The sequence below is a fragment of the Halichoerus grypus genome, chromosome 11, assembly GCF_964656455.1.
Source record: "Halichoerus grypus chromosome 11, mHalGry1.hap1.1, whole genome shotgun sequence".
Classification (NCBI taxonomy): Eukaryota; Metazoa; Chordata; class Mammalia; order Carnivora; family Phocidae; genus Halichoerus; species Halichoerus grypus.
In genome coordinates, this window is record NC_135722.1 from 45,930,642 (window position 1) to 45,953,392 (window position 22,751).

General features: G+C 34.7%; 1 protein-coding gene across 4 annotated transcripts in view; it reads left to right on the forward strand.

Moving 5' to 3' along the window:
• Positions 1 to 22,751, forward strand: part of SBF2 (SET binding factor 2) — a 454,330-nt gene that overhangs the window by 214,788 nt on the left and 216,791 nt on the right. For all 4 annotated transcript variants that reach the window (XM_078058407.1, XM_078058408.1, XM_078058411.1 and 1 more), the window contains exons 4-6: positions 13,612 to 13,734; positions 15,150 to 15,260; positions 17,173 to 17,278. In XM_078058407.1, coding sequence (XP_077914533.1) covers positions 13,612 to 13,734; positions 15,150 to 15,260; positions 17,173 to 17,278 — 340 coding nt within the window. The remainder of the gene's footprint in view (positions 1 to 13,611; positions 13,735 to 15,149; positions 15,261 to 17,172; positions 17,279 to 22,751) is intronic.

Genomic DNA, 22,751 nt, shown 5'->3' on the forward strand with positions numbered 1-22,751 from the left:
AAACAATGAATCATGGAACACTATATCTAAAACTAATGATGTAATGTATGGGGATTAACATAACAATAAAAAAATTAAAAAAAAATAAGGGTTTTTTTTAAAACTAAATCTCTTTATAGATATAATTAATGTCTACACATTAATTAACCATGGGTATAATATACTTAAACCATCTCCTAATGGGCATTTAATTCCCCTCTTGTCAATATTATGAACAACTGGGTGATGAATATCTCTCTTTGAAATAATCTTGATTCCATCAAGGAGGGTTTTGGCAGTGATTATCTCACTGAATTAGAAATTACAAATAGAGAAGAATGAGAACTGGGCTTGCAATTCTCACTGCAATCAACATTATACTTTTTTTTTAAGATTTTATTTTTTAAGTAATCTCTACACCCAACATGGGGCTCGAACTCACAACCCCAAGATCAAGAGTCACGCGCTCCACCTACTGAGACAGCCAGGTGCCCCACAGTCAACATTATACTTGATGGTATCCTAGAGACTAATCCTCAGACCTCACTCAACCAAGAGAATCTAGTGAAAACTAGCATAAGTAACATAATTCAGACAGAGATAAAAATTGGGGGGACATATATCCTGAATTTATTCTAAAGTTTGTTTGATAATTTGCAGCATATACAAATATCCACATAGGATTCTCTTTATAGTAGGAATGGTGAAGATTATGCTTTTTGTGAAAGGGTCCTTTCTCCATCCTCTCCCCTTTTCAAACTGAGAATTGCTTAATGGACAGAATGCTGTATATTAACACTCCCCTTGACATCCGTCACAGATGCATTCTGTAGAGAAAACATTTCATTGAATTAACTATGACTGATTAGTATTATATGCTTAAAATGATATGAGACATTAAAACAACAGGAGAAACTTTTGAGAACAGGCTCCCAAAGTCCTTTAATATTAAATGCCTTTTCTTAAATTTCGACAGTTTTACACTAGGAAGGAGTGCACAGCAAGAACTGTGTATTGTTATTACTACATGCAACTATACTTAATGGAAAAAAGTGTGGACATCTTTCCAGATTTATAGTTTGACTTTTCATATGTCTTCTCTTCTAAACAGTTTCTTTGAACTAATACCTATTTCTTTTAAAGGTTGTATATGAATACAAAACAATGGAAAGAGAACTAGCCCAAGAGTTAGAAGACTTGACTTATTAATCCTCATTCTACATTTTTTTAAAAGATTTTATTTATTTATTTGACAGAGAGAGACACAGTGGGAACAGGACCACAAACAGGGGGGAGTAGAGAGGGAGAAGCAGGCTTCCTGCTGAGCCAGGAGGCCGATGTGGGGCTTGATCCCAGGACCCTGGGATCATGACCTGAGCCAAAGGCAGATGCTTAACAACTGAACCACCCAGGCGCCCCAGTCTTCATTCTACATTGAATGAGCTTGTATGATCATGGCAAGTGATTTCATGTCTCCAGTCATGAGATTCCTTGTTTGTAAAATGAAGTAGATACCTTCTAGTACTATATTGTTTTTATTATTCTATCATGTTAACTACATCTGATTTTATACTTTTTTAAAAAAAGATTTATTTATTCACCTTAGAGACAGCACTTGAGCGCAAGTGGGGTGAGGGGCAGAGGGAAAGAATCTCAGGCAGAATCACTGCCAAGCAGGGAGCCCAATGCTGGGCTCAGTCTCACGACTCTAAAATCTTGACCTGAGCTGAAATCAAGAGTGGGACACTTAACCGACTGAGCCACCCAAGCACCCCTATAGTTTTTTTAAAAGTATAATCTCTATACCCACTGTGGGGCTCAAACTCACTACCCTGAGATTAAGAGTCAGATGTTCTTCTGACTGAGCCAGTCAGGCACCCCTAACTACATCTGATTTTAGAGATATATTTTAATTTTGCTCATAGTAGATACAAAGTTTTTACCCAAATTATGATCCACAGAATACTATTCTTTGTCATCTGAATAAGGCCTACTTTTTAGACCAATATGTCTAATATGATCAAATGGCCTATGTCTTTATGGAATGTTTCAGTATGCCATGTTACATGATCATTAAGGTTTCAACATGTATTCTTTATTTATTTTTTAAGATTTTATTTATTTATTTGACAGAGAGAGACAGCGAGTGAGAGAGGGAACACAAGCAGGGGGAGTGGGAGAGGGAGAAGCAGGCTTCCCGCGGAGCAGGGAGTCCAATGTGGGGCTCGATCCCAGGACCCTAGGATCATGACCTGAGCTGAAGGCAGATGCTTAACGCCTGAGCCACCCAGGCACCCCTCAACATATATTCTTTAAAAAAATAGATTGAAATCTTGGATCTTAGTGTCCAGCATTATAAACTTCTAAATTAGGGATTCTAGGGAAGTCCCTTTTATTTACGTTAAGCTGAAATTATGAATTTGTAAACTTCAGTTCTATGATCTTATAACTCACCAAATAATATTAACATAATTTTTTCACCTAAAAATGAGTTTAATGTTTTATCATTTCTAAACTTTTTTACCAATTTTAACACATAGTGGAAAAGAACTTTCAAAAGAACCCACTGACTTTTGTGACTCACAAAATAATATTCTTGAATTTATGAGAACCTAATTTCGAGTTGGTTAACCTTGTTAGAAAGAAACAAACAAGAAGTTTATCTGCAGTTTCCTCATACAAAAGTTTGTACTCATTATCTCTTTTTCTTCAGAGATAAGGATTAGCTTAATAGTATTTCTCATAATGTTGACATTTGAAGTCAGTCCTAGATGCTCTTAATAATCTTACAAGATATACCAGAGAATTCTTGAGTACTATCTAATAATTGATTTGAATTAATTATGTCTTGGGGATAAAGGATGAGGAACATAGTACCAGTGACCATATTCTTCAGTTTATGATGATTAATTTATTAACTCTGATTTATTCACTGCATATTAACTGGAAGGTAAAAGGTGTTTAAAAAAAGATATGCAGTAAGAATTACTGAAATAAAAGATGCCAAAAATCAAAGCTTCAACAAATTATCATTATCATGTTTCTTATATTAAAAAGTATATTACAAATTAATCTATTTTATCCACTAATAATGTGAACATAGGCATAAATAGTATTTAGTTCATATTTTTAAAAGGTATATAAGGGCTAAAATTAGGAAAATGAAATAGGCAGGATGGATATATACTAAAATTCAAGCTGGTCATGTACATAGCATACTGCCTTTTTCTAAGCTTGACCTCTTTGGATGCTTTGACTTGTCTCATTGTTGGATTTCTTCTTTTCCCTTTCCCTTTACTTCTGTTCTATTTGTCCTTTAAGTTCCAGCTCACTGCTGTGGGCCTCACTGATTTCCCTTCTCAGAGTTTCTCAAGCACTTTAAATATGAACTTCAAAGTGTTACAGTATTATTGTGCACTTATTGCTGTTATTTCACCTGTGTTGGTTTTAGCACTTAAGCTAGAATATAAATTTCCTGACACAAAGAACTGCACCTTATCCTTCTGTGACACCTGCTATGTGGCCAACCATTTAGTAAGTGTTTAATAAATAAACATACTGATACGTTACTGTTTACTTTTTAAAACTTTAAACTTTTTGTTATAAAGATAGTACAAGAGTAAACATTTTAGCAAATTATTTTTCACTAGATATGTGTATATTTTTATGTGGTATATGTCAACCATAATCCCATGACCCAAAGACAAGTGCTAAGAAAAATGCTTATTTTTTTGGAGTATAACCTTCCAGGCCTTTTCTCCTCCATATTAAAAATGTAAACATATTTAACACTATATACTGTTTACTACTTTTTAAACTTGTTGAATTTAGTATATTCCTATGTCATATTTATGGTTACCTTTAAATTGTTTTTATAGCCATTTTGTTGCTTTTTTTAAAATTGAAATATAATTGACTTTATAGCCATTATTTCTAAACAGAGCTTTAACTTCTTGTCCTGTTCTTATAATAATGGAAAAAACACTTACTGAAAGAGGAATGGAACTCACATTTATTGAGCCTTTAAAATACGCAAGGCATATTGCCTCCTGATTACTACCCATTCCTTTCTTCCATCTCCAGCTCCAATCTGTATCCTCTTTAGTTTTCTAAACTCAATAAATGTCATTACTATCCATCCATGTGTTCAAACAAAAAACTTAGAGTTACCACTTATCCTCCCTTTCTTTCATCCTGCACATTCTAGCCATCAGCAAATCCTGTCAATTCTACTTCCAGATTGAATCCTTAATCATCTACTTTTCTTCTCTCTCCTGTTACTACTCTACTGTACATCTTGCCTGAACTACAAGGCTTCTAACAATGCCTTCCTCTTTCTACTTTTGCAATCTATTCTCCATTCAACATTAGAGTGATTTCTTTCAAAACAGAAGTGAGAATAGCCTCCTTGCTTAAAACTCTTCAACAAACAATTTAATAAAAAATGCACAGAGGGGGTGCCAGGGTGGCTCAGTTTGGTTAAGGGGCTTACTCTTGATTACGGCTCAGGTCATGATCTCAGGGTCCTGGGATCGATTTCTGCATTGGGCTCTGCACTCAGCAGGGAGTCTGCTTCAGGATTCTCTCTCTCCCTCTGCACCCCCTCCCCTGCTTGCACACACTCTCTCTCAAATAAATAAATCTTTAAAAAAAAATGCACAGAGGAACTAAATAGTCTTTTTCCCAAAGAAGACATACAGATGGCCAACAGACACATGAAAAGATGCTCAACATCGCTCATCATCAGGGAAATGCAAATCAAAACCACCATGAGATATCACCTTACACCTCTCAGAATGGCTAAAATCAAAAAGACAAGAAATGTGTTGGCAAGGATATGGGAAAAAGGGGATCTTTATGCACTATTAGTAGGAATGTAAACTGGTATAGCCACTGTGGAAAATAGTATGGAGGTCTCTCAAAAAATTAAAAAGAGAAATTAAAATTAAAAAGAGGAATACCATATGATCCAGTAATTCCACTACTGGGTATTTACCCAAAGAAAATGAAAACACTAATTTGAAAAGAGATATGCACCTTTATTTTTACTGCAGCATCGTTTACAATAGCCAAGATGTGGAAGCAACCTAAGTGTACATCAAGAAACAAATGGATAAGGAAGATATTCCAGATATATAGTGGAATATCACAGTCATAATAAAGGATGAGATCATGCCATTTGCAACAACCTGGATGGACCTAGAGGGTATTATGCTAAGTGAAATAAGTCAGACTGAGAAAGACAAATATCATATGATTTCACTGTTGTGGAATCTAAAAAACAAAACAAATTAATAAGCAAACAAAAAGCAGAATCAGACCTGTAAATACAGAAAACAAAATGATGGTTGCCAGAGGAAAGGGGGTGGGAGGATGGGCAAAATGGGTGAAGGGGACTTCAAGTTATAGAATAAATAAATCACAGGAATAAAAGTCACAGCACAGGGAATATAGTCAATGATATTGTAATAGTGTTGTATGGTGACAGATGGTAGCTACATTTGTGGTGAGCAATAGTTTTCTTCATAACTACTTAGGTTTTATATATTCTGGCTGCTTTTGTGTTTCTTAAAATATACCAAACTCCTTCTTATCTTAGGTCCTTTGCATTTGCCTGTGTTTCTGTCTGAATTGTGCTGTCCTGAGATTTCAAGAGACTAGTTGCTAGTCTTGCAGATGTCAGCTCCAACTTCACCTTCTCAGAGAGGCTTTCTTTGACCTCCCTTGCTCTATTTGTCTCCCCAGTCACTCTCCATTGTTCATCTTTTTTTTTTAAATCTCCATAGGACTTAACACAAAGGACTTATTTTGCTCATTTGTTTATTCATCTTTTCATTTGGTCTCCCCTACCAGAATGTGTGCTTCATAAGAGCAGGGGCTCTGTCACTACTGTAGCCTTAGTGCTTGGCACTTGGTGGACACCCAGTAAGATACGTTAAATGCGCAAACAAGTTTACATATCACTAATCATTTTTTATAGTTTATATGCCAACATTGTAACCTCTCAATCTCTATTTGCTTGTCCTTTGAGAAGTTTGAATTAGATGTTTTTCTAAGGTCCCTTTTAAAAACCTTTTCACAGACCAGTCTCTGGACTCAGACCTTAGTTCTATAAGTTTACTAGAAGTATAACTTTGGGTAAATTACTTTACCTCTTGCTATGTAAATTTTTCCACCATGGGTAAGTCATGAAAATAGCACCTACTTCAGAGGGTTGTTGGAAGGGTTTAATAAGATAATGCACTTACAGCTACAAAAATATAGACCTATGGGAAGAATATAGATCTTTGTCTCTTTGGTTGACTTCTAAATCCCCATCACTTGCAACCATGTCAACATATAGTAGGTGTTCAATAAAGGTTTTATTTGCTTCAATTTTTATTATGGAAATTCTTAAACATATAGAAAATTAAGTGACTAATTTAATGAACTCCATTACACTGTATCCACCTTTAAAAATTAAAAAAATAAAAATTACCAGCATTTGTCAATCTTTTAAAATCTAAATCCTTGATTTTTTTTTTTTTTAGGGATAGGCATTTTAATGTAAACCCCAGACACCGTATTTCCCCTATAGATATTTTAGTATGCATCTCTAACTGATAAGGGCTTTTTTTACATATCATTCTACCATTATAATATTTAACAAAATTAATTATGACTTTGAATAGTTCCTTAATATCATCTGATATCCAACTTATTGTCTCAAAAATGTCTTGGTTTATTTAAATCAGAATCCAGGTAAGGTATACACATTGTAATGTTGGTATTCCTTAAATTTCTTCTGTAACAGTCCCACTCTTGGGACTGTGGTGGAGAAACTGGGTCATTTGTCCTATGGAATGCCCTACATGCTAGATTTGGCTGATTAATTCCCCATATTATTATTTAACTTGTACCTCTATTTGGCATATTTTCCATAAAGTGATAATTAGATTTAGAGGCTTGATTAGATTCACATTCAATTTTTAAAGCAAGACTATCAAGAGGAACTTAATTTCTGGTTCCTCTGTTTTTAGTAATATCAAGATTGATTTGTGGGTTTGAGGTAGTGCCATCCTTCACTTAATGGTTTTATTATCTATTGATGATCCTTGCTAAATACATTATTTCAATAGGAATTGCAAAAAGGTAACTTCCTCATTCTGTTATTCCTTCTGCATTTATTAACTGAGTGAAATTCATCTATAAAATAGAACTTTTATCAACTACACTTCAATATAAAATACAGTAAATTTAATTACTTACTCCTTTTAAAAAAAAAAAAATGTTCAAAATAGTAGATTAGTACCCTAGCAATCATCACTAGTGACCACTTAAAAAAATTGTCATTATGGACTCATGCATTTTTGTGTGTTTGAGGAGTTTCAGTCAACTGCAATTTTTATTCATTTTGAATAAACTGAATGTTTCTGTTATTCCTTGACACAATAAGATGAATAGGCTCATTTTGTACATTTTTCTGACCCAGATATAGAATGTCATTTCTCCAAGGAGTTCTGGTTTCCTGTACTGGGAGATAGTATTTAATAAAATTTTATTGTATGAATGAATTAATTAACACTGATATGATGCTTAGTATAGCATAGAGTATATGTTAGTTGTTATTTTCTTTTCTATTTTCATATTAATTAGTCTTGAGCAGTGATTCTCAAAGTGTGGTCCCTGAACCAGCAGTATCAGCATCACTGGGTAACTTGTTAGAATGTAAATCCCCACCTCAGACCTACTAATCAGAAATACTAGGGATGGGACAGAAATCTGTTTTAACAAGCCCTGCATGGTTTGATGCACACTAAAGTTTGAGAACTGTTGATCAAGAGTAGAAGTTCCTAACTCATTTAGTGAGAAGGGACCACAAATATGCTAAATATTTTCCTGGGGTAGCTGTGCAGTACCCTAGCTCCCAGCAGCCTTGTCTGTTTTCTCATCTTTTCAGATCTTACCTTACTTTATGAAATATGAGAATTAATGAAACAGATATCAACTAGAATAATCTATTTATGAAATAAGTATTCTGTTTGCCTAGCCTTCTAAGGATATAGAACCTATGAACATAAACATACTTCAGTTTCACACATTTTGTATTTTAAAATAGCTTATGATAGCCTTTTCCAATGTATATTCCATAGGGCACTAGATCCTCTAAATGTTCTGTAATAAAGAGGTTTCACTGGTCCAGTAAGTTTGAGAAATATTTTATATCTCCTTTGCTTAGCATTGCACAAACAATATTTGCATATCAAAGTCTGAGAAACCCTGCAGTAAAGAAACCTGTTTAACTTGGCTTTAACTTACTGTTTCCAAAATTCTTTGATTAGAAGACCTTTTTGCTAAGTAGTATTTATTAGCTTTCAGCAGAAAACACTTTGGGAAATGCTGCCTTAGTATATCTTAAAAGAATAATAATTTATGGACTATGTGCCACTTAAAAATAGGAAGCTTCCTGGGTGAAAATATAGTAGCTCTACAAATGAATTTGTTCTACCTTCAGAATACTATAGAACCCAGGAGCTGTTGAAGGGGGAAAATATCTGGATATTGTCTTTGCTAAAGGTAAATTCAATTCTGAACTGAAGACTGGTGGCCTGATTTGTCTGAAGGCTTGTTATCCTAGTATGTATATTTCTCATGTAGTCATTATTTTCTAGACCGATGCAAGGAAAAACCAGGTTTTATCATGTGGACATGTCAACATGATTAAAAAGAAACAAAGTAGCTTTTCAGGGAGAATTATAGACCTTACAGAATTTTGCAACTACTTAGACTCTTTTATTTGCAATATTGGAAAATTTAAAAGTCCTTAAATTGCATAACAGGCAATTTTATATAGTGGTGCGCTGTAATAAATTGCTTGTACTTCAAAAGCGAAATGTAGAACTGGTAATTTTTTACTTGTAATTCCTTTTATCCTCTTTTTTTTTTAAGACTTTATTTATTTGAGACAGAGCGAGAGAGAGCACAAGCTGGGGGAGGGACAGAGGGAGAGGGAGATACAGGCTCTATTCCAGGACCCTGGGATCATGACCTGAGCTGAAAGCAGAGGCTTAACCGACTGAGCCACCCAGGTGCTCTCCTTTTCTCCTCCTTTTGAACCAGAATGTTTAAAGAAATATTGTAAGAAGAGTTTTAGCATGAAATAACATTGTTGAAAATGAGCTTGGCACAGAGATGATACTGGATTCAACAAGTCTTTTCAAGGTAGAAAAGACAGGAATCAAGCATCAAGAACGCAACAAAGATGAGGTTGACAGATTCAGCCTGAGTGACAGGACAAACTTCCTGAATATTATGCCTAAGGAGTCAGCTCATAAAATCAGTAATATAATAATTCTTAGCATTTTTGTCTCAGGATATGTTTAAAGGGCAATAGTATTTTTGGGGCAGATTGATATGGTGAGTACTAATCTATCCCATATTATTGAAGCACAGAGACTGTGACCTACATAGAATGTAAACTACATAGAAGCTGAGAATTCCACTAGCACATGTAGTCCACAGTAATAATGGGCAGAAAAAAAATCTATAAATGGGCAAATTGTGGCATGTGCTTGTGATAGGTACAAGGGATAAGGTAACTTTGTGAGACAATTCAGTGGAGTGTTTAAGATAAACTTATATCTTTAAAAAAAAGATAAATTTGTATCCTTAATGGGACCTACTAGAACTGGGAATAATCTTAGGTTAGAAAAAGAGTTGCAGATGTTGTTCGGTGAGATAAAATATGTGAAAATGTTTTCTGCTATAAAATACTAAATTTCCGGGCTTCTGGGTGGCTCAGTCCATTAAGTGTCTGCCTTCAGCTCAGGTCATGATCCCCGGGTCCTGGGATCCAGCTCCACGTCAGGCTCCCTGCTCAGCGGGAGCCTGCTTCTCCCTCTCCCTCTGCTGCTTGTGTTCTCTCACTTGCTCGCTGTCTCTCTCTCAAATGAATAAATAAAATCTTTAAAAAAATATTAAATTTCAAAGCATTATTATAACATCTATTACATTCATAGCCTATGTTTTAAATTTCCTGCTTATTTTTAATTTTCTCCTTTCTTTTTTTTTTTTTTTGTAAAGATTTTATTTATTTATTTAATTGACAGAGAGAGACAGAGAGAGAGGGAACACAAGCAGGGGGCAGTGGAAGAGGGAGAAGCAGGCTTCCTGCTGAGCAGGGACCCTGATGCGGGGCTCGATCCCAGGACCCTGGAATCATGACCTGAGCTGAAGGCAGTCGCTTAACCAACTGAGCCACCCAGGCGCCCCAAGTTTCTCATATCTTTTCAATATGTGAAAATCTATCATTGTAAAACACAAACCAAATAAAGCCAGTATCATTACATAATTGTTACAGAAAAACTGTTCTAGCAGAGAGAAGAGGCAGTATTCTCTTAGATGATAAATTATTTATAGTAAAATTTTTTTATAGAAAATTTTTTTATCAAAAATACCACATTACTGTCTCCTGGAACAAACCTTATTTTAACCAACAGTTTTTGGATTAAAAAAAATTTTTTTATCATAGTAGTACATTTTGCTTTGAAAAGAGGAGTATGAATTTTCTCTAAACTTGTGACATTGTATTCTTGTAGGAGAGCTGTTGGAATTAAGAATAACAACATCTTATGATTTATAGTACATTTACAAAGTAAAAGCCTCTGTAATAAAAAGTGATGTAAATAAAAATGGAATTGCTTTTACTTAATACTGATTTACATTATATTTGACCTTTTTTCTTTTTTGTTAATAACTCTTTCATTTAGTGAATACTTAGTTAAAGAATAGCTTTAAGAAATGACCAATGCAGGGCGCCTAGGTGGCTCAGTCGGTTAAGCATCTGCCTTCAGTCAGATTATGATCCCAGGGTCCTGGGATTGAGTCCCACGTTGGGCTCCCTGCTCAGTGGGGAATCTGCTTCTCCCTCTGCCTTTCTCCCCCCACTTGTGCTGTCTCTCTCTCAAATAAATAAATAAAATCTTAAAAAAAAAACAAAAAAGGAAATGACCAATGCATTCTATTTTGTGTTTTGGTCCAAGTAGGTGAATAGTCATTTATTTGAAATGGTTATCTCCTTAGTCAAGCTGGCTTCTAATGGTACTCTAGGGCATTTATCACAGTCTCATAAAATGGATAGCTTTATCTCTTTGAGGAATTTTAGTCATTCTTTTGTCATTTCAGATTTGTTAGTAATCCATGAAGAATCATTATGTGTGGACATCTTTGGCAAATTTATATTCATCACATTTTTATTATTTCTAAGGATTTCAAAAACCAACCTTTTAGCTTTTGCTTTGTAACAAATGAAAATCTTTCAAGAGCATAGGGACCTTATGACACATATAAAAAGTAAACAGATAGTTCCCTTCGGATATGTGCATTCCATAGACATCTAATACTTGGTTATAGTTCACTGTACTAGAAAATATACAGGCTCCAAAGGAGATAGAAAATATAATTCTTGGCCTCTATGACTGGGGGAAAAAAGACTTCCCTTAGTAAAATACCCAGAAAACTATTCCAAGAAAATTCATTCCTGCATGTATGCAGTGAACAAATATTCAGAAAGTATCAACCATGTGCCCAGCTCTTGTTTTAGGAACTGGGAAATTACCAGTGAGCAAGACAGAAATCCTGGTCTATACAGAGCATATTCTAATGGAAGAGACAGACAAACAAAAAACAAGTGAAATGGGTAGTATGTTGGGTGGTAACAAGTGCCATGGAGAAATATAAAGCAAGGAAAGAGGATAGGGAATGTTAGGAAATTGCAATTTTATTTTATTATTTATTTTTTTAAAAAAGATTTTTATTTATTTATTTGAGAGCAAGCTAGAGAGAGAGAGTGTGTGTGTGCAAGCACAAGCAGGGGGTAGGGGCAGAGGGAGAAGCAGATTCCCATGGAGCAGGGAGCAGGATGTTGGGCTCGATCCCAGGACACCGGGATCATGACCTGAGCCGAAGGCAGACACTTAACCGACTGAGCCACCCAGGTGCCCCGGAATTGTAATTTTAAATAGGGTGCCAGCAAAGGCTTAACAGCAGAAGTCACTTGAATGAAGACCTAATGGAAATGAGGGAATTCATCATTAGAATATCTGTGAAAAGAGTATTCTAGGGAAAGGAATAACAAACAGTGGTTAGCTGGGAGCATGTCCAGCATGTTTGAGAGCAACAAGGAAGTAAAATGGGGCTAAAGAGGAATAGGAGAGACTGAAGGAGACTGTTAAAATAATCCAGACAAGCAAGCAATGATGGTGGCTCATAGTATTGTGGTAGGAGTGGACATGGTAAGCAGTCAGGATTTGCTGACAGTTTGGATATGGAATATGAGAGAGGAATCAGGGTTTTTGATCAGCCAAATGGAAAAGAGGATTTCCATGAACCGAGATTGAAAATACTGTGGGAGGAATGGAGTTCAGGGAGAAAGACTGGAGCTATGTTTTGGATATGTTTAAGATACCTGTTAGTCATCTAAGTGGAGCTGTCAAGCAGGCAGTTGGATATGGCGTTTTGTGGCATTTTGAGGAGAGGTTTGGTGGGAGAAATGAGTTTGAAGATATATGATACATTGGTGAACTGTGCTGAGAAGTAAGACTAGGAGAAAAATGAGTAAAGGAAAGGCTTCAGGAGGGAAGATAGACTTTTGAGCTGGAACTTTGATTAATGGAAAAGAAAGAGAAGAGGATTCTAGTTAGGGAAAATGTCCTGGCATCTTAGAATATCGTCTAGAGATAAATCTGAATGCTTTACTACCTTGTCTTTTTTTTTTTTTTTTTTTTACCTTAAAGGTTTTGTAATGTATCATAAAGTATTATGGAACAGTAAGTACACAGGAAACATTCATTGACACATAAATGATAATAATAGTTTTCAAAGCTTATTTCATTAATCAGTATTTTTAGTCATTGAAATGTCAGGTATTTTTTATTATAGATGTTTTCATTGTGCTAAAAAATACATGACATAAGATTTGCCATTTTAACCATTATTAAGTGTACTGTTTAGTGGTAGTAAGTATGTTCTGAAACTTAGTTTTGTGTATAAAGATATTTTCTCTTCTCAAAACATCAACATTGTTGCTTATGAGCAAAAGGAATTTAGAGCCAGTTGGGCTTTACTTCTAAGAGGATTGATTATTCTGTAAGCCTTGGAATCCTAAATGATCATCACTTTTGTGATATGAAAGATTGGGACAAGTAGGAAAAAAAAATTAGTGCCTTACTTCTAAAACAGATCTTTTCTTTCCTTAAAAACTGACTTCCCATTTAAGTGAGTGTCATTTTTAGTTGTTTGGGTAACTATTTAAAATAATTTGAATGTATCTTCTTTACCTTTGATTGTCAGTACTTCCCTCAGAAACCAAATGCTCCCATAAAGTTTTGGTTTGTATCTGCAGCATAAGGAGCTTTTCAAAAGTGAAATAAGCATACCTTCCTTTATAATTTTTTTGCCTACTTACTTGCTTCTTAGATTCCTGTCAAAGTATGTGTCTTTATTTTTAGTTTGAGTTTTGTAAATTATATTATAAATTATATTTTATAATTAATTTTGGATTTTGTAAATTATATGAAAATGTGTGATATGTCTATTTTTTGTGTTATAAACCTAGGAAATTCTCTCTGTTGATTACAGTACATCTTTTTCTAGGGAACAAAGAAGGAAGAGATTGAAGGTGAAGTGGAAGTGTCTGGTTTAATTCAGCCCGCAGAAGTGTTTGCTCCCAAAAGCCTGGTGTTGGTATCCAGATTAGATTATCCAGAAATTTTTAGGGTAAAGAACTCATAGTTGTCATTATTGATTTGTATTATTGTGTGAATCTGTTTTGAGTGAACCATGGTAACAAGATTTTGTATTTAAGATGTCTTTAAATTGATTATGGATTCATCAATAAAATAAATATAGTGTGAACTGAAAAAATGTGTTCATGTTGGATGAAATAAATACCTAAGTTAATGTATATTTAAACTTATAAGGATATACAGTGTTTGCTTTAAAATAGATCCCGTGACTACTGACTCCAAAATTTATGAATCTAAAAGGAATTATTTGATTACCTATAGCAAATTTAAAATGCGTTAGTAATATAACAACTTTGTCTATTTTTATTTACGTTCTTTTTTCTTTTTTTTATTATGTTATGTTAATCACCATACAGTACATCATTAGTTTTTGATGTAGTGTTCCATGATTCATTGTTTGCGTATAACACCCAGTGCTCCATGCAGTACGTGCCGTTCTTTTGAGGAATACCAGGCTCAAGTAAACAGAATGGATATTTGTAATTTCAAATAGTTCTGATTGCCAAGATAGCTTTAGAATATTGCTTACTTCCTGATATTTTCCTTTTTGAGACACTCAGAATTTTCAAATGCAAGAAAAAAATTTTATTTAGTTATAAATACATTTAAGCTTTGAAAGAAGAGGGCTTATTTTTCTTATTTCAGTTGCTACCTTTAATAATAGTAATGTTGATTATTGTCCAAAATCACAGATCTCTTTGGAAAGTATAAAATATACCTTAACATTTCACAAGGACTTGAAATTTCTGGAAAACTTTTCCATATTGTTGAGATTATGTATATTCTAGAAAAATTAACTTCATGTTAAGATTTCAATAATAATGGGTAACTTCTAACAAATACTAATTTTTTAGAGTCACAAATTTTAATAAACTGAAACATTCATAAAGATTGCATTTTGTCTTTCACTTTACTGCCTACCTTCTTCTGAGCATAAAGTGTTTACATATCTTGTCTCTATTTTGCTAACCTCTGTAATAAGTCACAAAATTTTTCTGTATAACAAATGTTCTAAGAACCACAAAAATATAAAATTTTTAAATTTTTATCTTGAAATTTGGAGTTTTACAAAGTAAGAGACAAAACAGTTTTAAAGCCCTACAAATTTGCTAAAGTGGTTATCTGAGCACAAGCACCTGTTTTACAAATTATAGATTTCTGCTTTTTATAAATTCATCTCAAAAGCTCATTTAGAGCTTCTGGTTAAGGAAGAAAATTTAATAAACTTAATAACATTTGCTGCTTAAAATTTATTCTGTGGTCATTGTAGAATATAATATACTTTACTGGCTTCAAAGGGAAGTTTCCTAGGAGCAGATGTCACAGCAATTTATTTTCAATGTTTACTTTTTCCATGAAAAAACTACATGCATCTTCTCTTTGCAGGCTTGCCTAGGTTTGATCTACACTGTGTATGTGGACAGTCTGAATGTCTCCTTGGAAAGTCTCATTGCAAACCTGTGTGCATGCCTTGTCCCAGCGGCTGGAGGGTCTCAGGTAAATAGAATGAAAAGGGAGATGAAGAGGGCCTGTTCCTCTTTTCTTCTCCTCCAGTTAATTTAATTTATGAAGAAAAGAAAAAAAAAGAATTCCTTAAATATTTTCATTTTAAAGAGGATCTTTCTTAGTTAAGCATTGTCCCTATGGTCTGCCTTCTAGAGACCCAAGATTCCATTCTTTTCTTAGGTCATGAGGTTAATTTTAACTCAGGGTTCACCTTTCACATAGCATAATTAGAAGTCATATTTTGTGTAACTTGAACTCTAGTTTACATTTTCTTGGAAATACACTTTTTTAAGCTGAACATTTAAATGCATTCTTTCTGCCTTTCTTATTCCTCTATGTAGTTATGGCTCATTTTATTAACTTATATCAAAAAATTTTTGAGTGATAAAAATTAGGAGATAACATTAAGAAAAACTCTCAAAATAATTCTTTGTAACACTTATGACTACTTCTGAATAGGTTTATTTATTTATTAATTTCCCTGGATAACAGCAATTATACACGACCCTAAAACCATTTTCTGTCTTTGTAATCTTTAATAGAATAGCTTGCATGTAAGCTTTGAAAGAAGGGTGCTTATTTTTCTTATTTCAGTCTGCTGCCTTTAGCAATAATAATGTTGATGAACATCCAGAATCACAGATTTTTTCCAAAAAGTATAATCTATCCCTTAAATTTCCCAAGGATATTGTCATATATTTAGCCTTAAAGGAGGACGTTAAATTCTTTTACTGAAATAAAACTTTCTCAAAGTGGTCATGGGTTTTTCATCCTGTTTGTCTAAAGATTTTCATTTTCGTCTTTGAAGTAGAAAAATAAGAACCTCAACTTCTGTGTCTCAATGTTTCTAGGGGACCATACTTAAAAATAAAAAATAAAAAAGACTCTTCTCCTTAAGCCCTAAAACTGATTAGTTGATCATTTATTTTGCTTATTCTTGTGTAATACTATAGAAGAGGACAGCCTTCTAAAAATTGCATTGTTTATCCTCCTCAGTCTGACAGAGATGGTACTTCCAGTGAAACTGACATCGTTTTCTTTGCCCTTTGCCTTTTAACTATCTTTTGTCTTACCTGGTATCTTCTGTTATTCTTTAGTTTTTAATCCCTTTTTTTTCCTCCTGCCTCCTCAATCTTCTCCCTCTACTCCCAAGGGCAGAATATAAAATGTGAGTTTGGTCACAAATGGTCCTAAACCTGAAAGCAGTGGAATTGTTTCATTGACCTTTATCATGATGGGATTTATGCTGACTTTATTTTGTTGATTTATTTTTTAATTAAAAAAACTTTTTATTGGGACTCCTGGGTGGCTCAGTCAGTTAAGCATCTGCCTTCGGCTCAGGTCATAATCCCAGGGTCCTGAGATCAAGTCCCGCATCAGGTGTCTTGCTCAGGCGGGAGCCTGCTTCTCCCTCTGCCTGCCGCGACCCCTACATGTGCTCTCTCTCTCTCTCTCTGACAAATAAGTGAAAGAAAAAAAAAAGAAAAAAATAAGAACTTCTTACAAATATTACATATGTGGTTCATATTATATAGTTTTTGTTTCTCCAAGTTTTATTGACATATAATTGGCATAAAAATGTTGACTTTAACATTTTATTATTTTTTAGATAAGTATGATTATCAGTGATTTTTGTATCTCATCATTTATTGAATTTCAACTTTCTAATTACTGAATTTTCTTATACCGTGTTCATTTGGGCACAGTGTAAGTTGAATGTTTTCGGTTACATTGTTACTCTTGGCATCTGCTAATTGGATCTTACAGGGTTATCACCAACTCTAAATTTGAACTTCAAAGAAATTTTAAAAAATTGAACTTAAAGGGATTTTTTTTTGTCTTAAGAAAATGTCTGAAAAGAAATCATTTATGTTTCTGTGTGTGTTTTTCCTCTATTCTGCAGAAGCTGTTTTCTTTGGGTGCAGGAGATAGACAGCTGATCCAGACTCCTTTGCATGATAGTCTTCCTGTCACAGGCACTAGTGTGGCTCTCCTGTTTCAGCAGTTGGGTATGTTTTTTCTCCCATTGTCAGTGTCCTCTTGTGGATTTATTTTAAGCTCACATCACCTGACGTGAATCAAGAAAAAAAAAAACTAATGATTAAATATCTGATATATAAAATACATAATTATGTGGGTCCTAATCTTAAATGGTACTTATTCTTTTTAAAAAATTTTTAACTCTGACCTCTTTTGCTCTGGAGTCAATTAGACATATAGAAAATAGGCAGATTTTCTTTATGCTTTAAAAGATGAATAGATAGTATATTTTACTTTTCCTAAGATGAATTAGTTTTGTAGAAACCTTGTCAAATGGAACAAAAAGTCCTGTCCTTCTAATCCATGATCTGGATCAGAACTTTATCTCCAATTTTCTAGCAATGGAAAGGCTGAAGAATTGCAGGGGGACACCGGAAAGTGCGTTCTGTCCATCGGACAGCTTGTCCTTCGTTTAAGGAATAGTATATAACTTTAGAGTGAAGATGTTTCTGATCAGGGCTGCCAGAGATTCCCATTTACTTTACCTCTTACTTGTCCTTTACATGTGCCTGCATATGAGTGTCCCATTCTCTTTGATTCAATCTTTGTCAGTGTTCTCCATCTGTCTTTGTCTTTTTTAAGTTACCTTGAAACCTTCTCTTCCCTAGGGCTCATATTCTCCATGGAATTACTAGTTCCTTACACAAAACTTCTACCCTCTTGTTTCCCTTCTGTCTCATGTTGAATTTTGCTTCTAGCTCAGCACTCTAATTTGTCACTCCTTTTTCATTAATGGCCCCATCCTTATTCTTCTGCTGTGACTTCAATTGTCAAATTTAGAAAGCCTCAGAAGAAATTAATGTAAATATACAGAGTTTTATAGTATCCTAATAAAGATTGATGGTGATACCAATCCCAAAGTAGTAGTTTTCCCCCCATTATATCAGGAGTTCAAACACTAAAAAATTACCTATCCTTTCTTCTTTCCCCTCCGAAATATTCTACTACTCACTGAGTCATTTCAACTAAGTCCTAATTTAATTAAAGCTATTTTTTTCTTAATATGTGAAACAGATAAACTCTCCCTGGTGGTGGTTCTCTAAAGACTATCTTGTTGATTAAATACTTTCCATAAACTTTTAGAAATAATTTTAGGGAGTTCATGGGTTATCTGCAGCCTGTCCATGGTCCCTACTAACCATTGACTTAGTTGATTTTAGCCAAGCACTATTCACGTGACTTTTTTACTTTTAGAAGAGGCTATATACCCCATATAAGGGTCAATCAAAACAAAGATTTACCATTAAGAGGAACAGAAAAATAATGACACAAAGTAATCTACCTTTTATCTTAATGAGTGCTTTATAAGCCTGTTATTTTTTTGAGTTTTTATAATGATTTGACAAGGGGGAGGGAAGGGATGTTACTGGCATTTAGTGCCCAGGACTAGGGCTATTAAACATCTGTCATGCATGATGTTATGTGTACCAGAGAGTTTTTACCTCAGAAACACCAGTAGCACGCCCACTGAGAAAAACTACTGTAGATAAAGTATAAATATATAAAACCTGGACCTTTCTTCAAGTAACAGTGGTCTATATAATTTAGACTAACCCTCTTAACAATGACTACTTGAAAAACTATGTAAATATAAACATCATCTATTTGAAAGCATCAGAGGCAGTAAAGATACTAAAGGAAACTTAGAGAAGTGAGCCAGACATTTGGGACCAGTTTTTCCCAGAGCATCTGTTGATTTTGGAAGAAGTGACTGAAAAGCTGATCACAGCAGTATTGCTATCCCATAGGGAACGGGAAAACTAAGTTCAGGTTTTACCAAGGGAGATTTCTTTATAAAGCTCTCCTGCTTTGAGTTGGGACTGCAAGGGACCACAACCTAGGAATGAGTAAATCACAAGTAAACCACACAAGGTCCCTTGAGGAACTGAAGTGGAACTTGAAATCATTTCAGTTCCCTGAAATGGATTATCGTGATCCTTGGTGCTACTGTCTCTAGCCATATAGTACAAGTAAAAGTAAATTCCTCTCTGGAATTTTGTATTCTAGGTCTTCAGTATGTCTACAGAATTTCATATATATATGCCCAGCACTCAATCAAAAATAAGCAGAAGTATGAGGACTAATCCTATATGAAAGAAATATAGAAGAAACCATAGACTATATAAAAACCCATAGGGGCACCAGAAAATAGTTATCAAATTCACATATTAAAATAATTGTGCTTGGGCGCCTGGGTGGCTCGTTAAGCGTCTGCCTTCGGCTCAGGTCATGATCCCAGGGTCCTGGGATCGAGCCCCGCATCGGGCTCCCTGCTCAGCAGGAAGCCTGCTTCTCCCCCGCCCACTCCCCCTGCTTGTGTTCCTGCTCTTGCTGTCTCTGTCAAATAAATAAATAAAATCTTAAAAAAAATAATAATTGTGCTTAAAATAGTGAAGGAGACAAACAGTCAAGAATGAGAATTTGGGGAGTGACATCAGCAAGATGGCAGCATAAGAAGTCCTAGTCCTTTTTCTTCCACAGAAACATTGCTTTAATGATGATATACTGACCAAAATACCCAAATGAGAATTCCAGAATCTAGCTATGAATTTGCAATACCCCAGATGATCACAAAGCTGAGAACAGACACATTAAAATGGGTAAGAAGAGCAATTTCACTTTACCCTGTCAACCTCTCCCCTAAGCCAGCAGAGCTCAGTGCTGGGAGAGGACCCCCCAGCTTGCAGCTTCTCCTTGGGGGAGGGGGAAGGAGAAGAATGGAGTATGCATGCATTTTTCTAGCTTTGTGGAGGGCTGCCTGAGGTTGAGACTGTCTCACCTCATTCGGAGCACTGACAGGATCAGCATGGTTTGGATACCACTGAGAACAAAGAAGAGTGAAGGGTAACTTGCTGTACCATCACTGCTTGTCGCAGTTGGGAGAAGGTGCACAACTTGGGGCATATCGAGAGGAAAAACAGCATTCCAGCTTTTCAGAGAGCTGCCTGAATATTGGCAGAGTTGTAGAGGAATTGTATATTTAATTCACTGCTGATGAGAATGTGAATTGGAGCACAGTTTTAACTTTCTAAAAAAGTTAAATAAACCAAATAATCCAGCCATTCCACTCCTATGCCTTTCACTCCATTTACCTAAAGAAAATGCTTTAACATTGTCCATAAAATACTTGTACATGAATGTTCATATCCACATTTTTATAATAGTAAAAAACTGGGAACAAGATCAGTGTCCATCAATGGCAGTGGATAATGGTGATGGTAATGGATAAATGTTCTCTGATATATCCATACAGTGGAATGCTACTAAACAATACAAAGTAATGAATTATTGATACAGCATAGGTTAATCTGAAAATAATCATGCTGAATTTAAAAAGCCATACAAAAAAGAATGCATACTATATGATTTGGTTTCTATAAAGTTCAAGAAAATGCAGTCTCATCTGTAGTAATAGAAACAGGTCACTGGTTGCCCTGGGGGTGGGAAGAGAGGGGTTACAAAGAGATATGAGGAAAATTTGGGATGTTTGTATTCATTATCTTGATTGTGGTGATGGTTTACAGTATGTATATGTATATATATATATATATATATATATATATATGTAAAAATATATCAAATTCTACAAGTGAATTGAAAACATATATTCATATAAAAACTTGTACATGAATGTTCAAAGCAGCATTATTCATAATAGCCAAAAAATGGAAACAACCCAAATGTCCATCAATTCATAAATGGATAAACAAATGGTGGTATATCCACATAATGGAATAATATTCAGCCATAAAAAGGAATGGATTGTTGATACATGCTACAAATGGCAAATCTTGAAAACATTATGTAAAAGTGAAAGAAGCAAGACTCAAAAGGCCGTATATTTTATGATTCCATTTATATGAAATGTCTACAAAAGGCAAATCCATCGAGACAGGAAGGAGATTAGTGGTTGCCAGGAGCTGGTGGGGAGGGGACAATGAAGTGACTGATAATGAGAATGGGGTTTCTCTTCAGACATGAAATTTTTTTAAGAGTTAGAGACTGGTGATGATTTTACAACCTGTGGCTGTGCTAACCACCGCTGAACTGTATACACTATATAAGGGTGAGTTTTATGGTCTATGAATTATAGCTCAATAGAGAAAAAATTATTAGGGCCTTGTCAAAGGAATTCAGGAGCCACCTTGAAGAGACTTGCGATGGATCCAGGATGGTATAATTTGAGCTTCATAAATGGTGAAAATTGCAGTTGGTTGAAACCCAGCAAATATTTTTATCTTGTTAAAATTTTTTAATTAAAAATTTTTTTAAAGATTATGTATTTGAGAGAGAGAGAGAGAAAGAGCATGTTGGGAAGGGGAGAGGAAGAGAATCTGAAGCAGACTCCATGCTGAGCGCAGAGCCCAACACGGGGCTCAATCTCATGACCCCAAGATCTTGACCTGAGCCAAAACCAAGAGTTGACACCTAACTGACTGAGCCGCCCAGCCGCCCCCAGCAAATATTTTTAAATCTATGAATTCATAATAATATTAAATGAAAAATTATTACCTTAGAATATGACAGGGAAATGATTTGTTATCTTGAAAACTTATCAATAAAGGAAAAGAATGCAGCATTTATTCTGTTTTGTCTATATGAATTGCAGTACAGGGTAACGTAATAGTAGATTAGGGGAATTGTCTCTTTTTAAAAGTGTTCTATCAATAAATGAAAAAAATTATTGTACTAGAACATCATTTTACAGTCTTTAGTAAATGAAGATCTGAGCATCAACAAGTATTATCATAGGAAGGAAAACAAACAAATATACCTAGCCTTGCCAAACACTACCTGTAGTTTTGCCGGAGGGATTAAATCCGATTGCAGAAAATACAGAAGATAGGAGAACATAGTGTACTACACAAGATTGCAATTGTCAAAATCTAGGTTCTTAGAAAATGTGGTGTATATATATATATACAATGAAATATTCAGCCATAAAAAAGAATGAAACCTTGCATTTGCAACAACATGGATGAAGCTAGAGAGTGTAATGTTAAGCAAAATAAGTCAGAGAAAGACAAATACCATATGATTTCACTTATATGTGGAATTTAAGAAACAAGCAAAGAAAAAAAGAAAGAGAAACCAAGGAACATACTCTTAACTATAGAGAACAAACTGATGTTTACTAGAGGGGAGGTGGGTGGGAGGATGGGGGAAATAGGTAAGGGGATTAAGAGTACACTTATCATGATGAGCATTGAGTAATGTATAGAATTGTTGAATCACTGCATTGTACACCTGAAACTAATATAACACTGTATGTTAACTATATTGGAATTAAAATTAAAAACTTAAAGAAAAAATCTGTGTTTGCAAAAAGTCTATTGGTCAAATGTCCCAGGTTCTTTAACAAATAAATTATAAGGAAAGGAAAGGAATGGAGGAGTAACCTCTAGATTAAAAGAGATTTAAAACATCCCATTTTGGAGGCTC